The sequence below is a fragment of the Poecilia reticulata genome, linkage group LG19 (assembly GCF_000633615.1).
Source record: "Poecilia reticulata strain Guanapo linkage group LG19, Guppy_female_1.0+MT, whole genome shotgun sequence".
In the NCBI taxonomy this organism is placed as follows: domain Eukaryota; kingdom Metazoa; phylum Chordata; class Actinopteri; order Cyprinodontiformes; family Poeciliidae; genus Poecilia; species Poecilia reticulata.
Window position 1 is genome coordinate 2,269,285 of NC_024349.1, and position 3,859 is coordinate 2,273,143.

Consider the following 3,859-nt stretch of genomic DNA (forward strand, 5'->3'; position numbering starts at 1 on the left):
CCCGGCCCGACCCACTGTGTTACGACCCGGCCCGGCCCGACCCACTGTGTTACGACCCGGCCCGACCCGACCCAAAGGGTTACGACCTGGCCAGACCCGACCCAAAGGGTTACGACCTGGCCCGGCCCGACCCACTGGGTTAAGACCCGGCCTGACCCGACCCACTGGGTTACGACCTGGCCCGATCCAACCCACTGGGTTACGACCCGGCCCGATCCACGGCCCGACCCGACCCACTGGGTTACGGCCCGACCCACTGGGTTACGACCCGGCCCGACCCGACCCAAAGGGTTACGACCCGGCCAGGCCCGACCCACTGGGTTACGACCCGACCCAAAGGGTTACGACCCGGCCCGACCCACTGGGTTACGACCCGGCCCGACCCAACTGGACGAACAAAAACATGCAAAATGTGATTTCTGCACAATCGGTCCTTTTCTAAGAGAACAGAGGAGAAGTTGGCAAATCCTAATGCAGAGTTTGTTCTTCTTCTTTCTCTCCGTTAGCCGCTCATGCGCAAACACACAGTCTCATGAACGATCTGGGTTCTGGACGGGTTCTGGACGGGTTCTGGACGGGTTCTGGATGGGAAGCCCAATCAAAGACCAAAACTTCACTGATCACCACTTTCCATTCAAGTGTTTTCAATTTAATGATACCTTTATAAGACGTCTGGCTCAGATCGTGAAAGTGTGTGTGTGTGTGTGTGTGTGTGTGTGTGTGTGTGTGTGTGTGTGTGTGTGTGTGTGTGAGCATGAACGGGTAAAAGCACAAACAGCCTTGGAGCCTCACTGGCGAGTTCTAATCACTAACAGAGGAAGGAGCACATCACAGAAAATGAAAAGTGCTGACAGAGATTCACTAATATCACAAAACAATCTGAACCTTTTCACATGTTTTCACTGCGAGAGAAAGAAATGAGCGCCTGCTACTGAAGATGGGAACAACTGGAGTACATTTAGACCCCAAATGATGAAAACCCCCAGCCGATGCAGGTTTTATATCATTTTTATTCAAGAAGGAAACGAGAAGAAACAGCATGTTGGTAAATTTGAGTTTCCAATGACTTTATATTTGTGCAAATTGGGATAACAAACATGAATTTGCTTCATGGGACTAAGATGCCCTAAGATGAGCCTGGATCAAAATTAGCGTATTTCACAAAACTGCCATGGAAACGCTTCTCTTCTTTCGCATCACATGAGTCATGTGATCGACAACCGGATGTTACTACTGGTGGAAAAAACGAAGACGACGACAGGAAGTGGAAGGAGGATGATGGTGCAGCAGCAGCGAGTTTTTATTGACTTATTTTCATTTTGGGCTGAAACAAGATCATCAAAGCTCTTAAAGGGCCGGTTGTGGATAAAATGTTCTGATAAAATCCATTAGGAAACCGTTAGAATATTAATAAATATCTGGGTATTTGATAAATTCTCCAAGTATTACAGAACATGCAGGTTTTCATGGTTATTTTTCAGATTTTTTGCAATCAAAATAACCGACTCTGTTGTGTTGATTTAGAAATATTAGAAAAAAATTTGCAATATTTGCGCTTATCTGTGAAAATTTGACTTTTTTCCTGCCACATTGACTACAGACTATAATCTGAAATCCAGTGAGGCTGAGGCAGCAGTGGAGTAAAAGTACGAAATACTGCCACCTGCAGGTGGGAGTTGGTATCAGTTAAGCTCAATGTTATATTCAAATTTCATAACTAGCATGTAAAAATGCTGCTGCTATCAGTAGATTTTGTGTGAACTGACTGATGAAATTTGCCATCTGGAGCCACATAAAAAGCCGAGGCGGGCCAGGTTTGGCCCTCGGGCCTCGAGTTTGACACATGTGACTTATCGCGTCAACAAACTTTTTCACGTGTGATTTTATTTGCGTTTCTTGTTCAATGGGAACACCGGCATCGGGAATGAGTACTGTTTTTAACATTGGAGAAGAAACGTCGTGTGCAGCTGCTGTTGTTGGAAACGCGGCTCCGACTCACAGTGAGGGCTCTCCTTGGCTCCGGCCCGCAGCAGAAGCTTCGCCATCGGCACGTTGTTGGTCATGATGGCGATGTCGAGAGGAAGGAGGCCTTCGCTGTTTGGCGTGTTGAGGTCCAGCTCCTCCAGGCTGTACTGGGCCAGAAGCAGCTGGACCAGGTCCAGCTCCTGGTGCTCCACTGCCTCAAACAGAGCTTCGTTGCTCTGGAACTGACACAGACGAATCGGACACGTTTAATGGACTTTTAAACCAAATCCTAACAGAACGTTGCATTAAAAGTGTCATTATTTACCAAATGACACTTCATGAAAACATTAAGCTTCATAAAGACGTGACAGGTGTGATGTCAGCAAAATGCACACCGTCGAATAAAGTGCTACCGTATAAATAAATACATAGATATAGATCAGAAAAAATTAAAATTAAAAAGGTCAAAAAGTTTTAATCATCAATAATGAATTATTGGCTTAAAACAAACATATACACTGCAAAAAAACAAAGTCTTACTGGTTTAGTTTTAAATGTAAATATCCAAATATACAAAATAACGTATCAGCAAGACAAATAAATACATTTAAGTAAAAGAATTCTTCATATTAATGAAGCTGATAAAATATTTTCCCCATAAGAGAAATATTTACAAAATATTAATTTAAAACGAGCTCCTGTATCTTAGTGAAAAGTTACTTTAAAGCTGGTTTTGTTGCATTTGAAGAGCTTGTTTTAAATTAATATTTTGTAAATACTGATAAAAACTAGTTTCACTGGCTGATTATGCGACGTATAAAATGGCAAAATTTCTCGTTTTAAGTGAAATAATCTTAGAACTTTTACATCAATATTAGGAATAATTGGCTTAAAACAAACTCATATTTTGTTGAAAAGTTACTTGTAACGTCGGGTTGGTCTTACTTCAAGTTTACTCAGATAATTAACTGCACTAGAAACCAGGTTTTGTGTTTTTGCAGTGTGATTTTCTCTCCATGACAGGTGGCTCTGAAGCTCCTGCTGCTCCCATCCTGGACTTACGACGGTGGTTTTGCGCAGCCTCTCCTTGTCTCCTCCCCGCGCCGACACCACGCTGTCCTCCAGCGCGGGGGGGTTGGTGCCCACGCGGAACTTTCCAGACAAGTTGCGGTAGAGCCGGCGAGCTGCGCTTGGCGAGGACAGGCTGGCGGACTTGCGGGCCGCTGCCGGCTGGTGGACCTGGTCCCCTCGCATGGGCTGCGTCATCTTGGCAGAGTCGGCCCTGGAGGAAAGATCACGGAGTGAGAGACACTAGAGATGGGTGAAAGGAGTCGCATCTGGTGCCTCTGCTCTGTGGCATGAAAGAGGGAAGGTCCTCTTTATGTCGCTTTTTATTTTCCTGTTTAGAATAGACAGAGTTGCTTCTGGGAAAGAAGCCAACTTTAAAAAAAATACGCAGCTCTGATTCTCTTAATTCAAACCAACAGAGGGATGAAAACGACATTAAGAAATTAAAACAAACGTTTTGAACAGGATCTAAAAGGTGCATTACTGCAGCATCACTCATTATCTGGGTTCCAGCAGAAAAAACAGGTTTTAATTATTTGGTTATTTACACTGTAAAAATACAAAGTCTTACTAAGTATCTCTGGTCTTGTTTCTAGTGCAAATATCAATATAAGTAACTTTTCAGATATAGGAGCTTGTTTTAAATCAATAACTCCTTAATATTGATAAAAAAAACAACTGCCGTTGTTACCTAGCAACCCCAGCCAGTTACCTTGCAACCCCAGCGAAGCCCAGCCCATTACCTAGCAACCCCAACGAAGCCCAGCCCGTTACCTAGCAACCCCAGCGAAGCCCAGCCCGTTACCTAGCAACCCCAGCCCGTTAC

General features: G+C 44.5%; 1 protein-coding gene across 3 annotated transcripts in view; it reads right to left on the reverse strand.

Moving 5' to 3' along the window:
- Positions 1 to 3,859, reverse strand: part of ankfn1b (ankyrin repeat and fibronectin type III domain containing 1b) — a 177,630-nt gene that overhangs the window by 23,662 nt on the left and 150,109 nt on the right. For all 3 annotated transcript variants that reach the window (XM_008436408.2, XM_008436410.2, XM_008436409.2), the window contains 2 exons: positions 3,028 to 3,247; positions 2,000 to 2,207 (listed from right to left, as the gene is read on the reverse strand). In XM_008436408.2, coding sequence (XP_008434630.1) covers positions 2,000 to 2,207; positions 3,028 to 3,247 — 428 coding nt within the window. The remainder of the gene's footprint in view (positions 1 to 1,999; positions 2,208 to 3,027; positions 3,248 to 3,859) is intronic.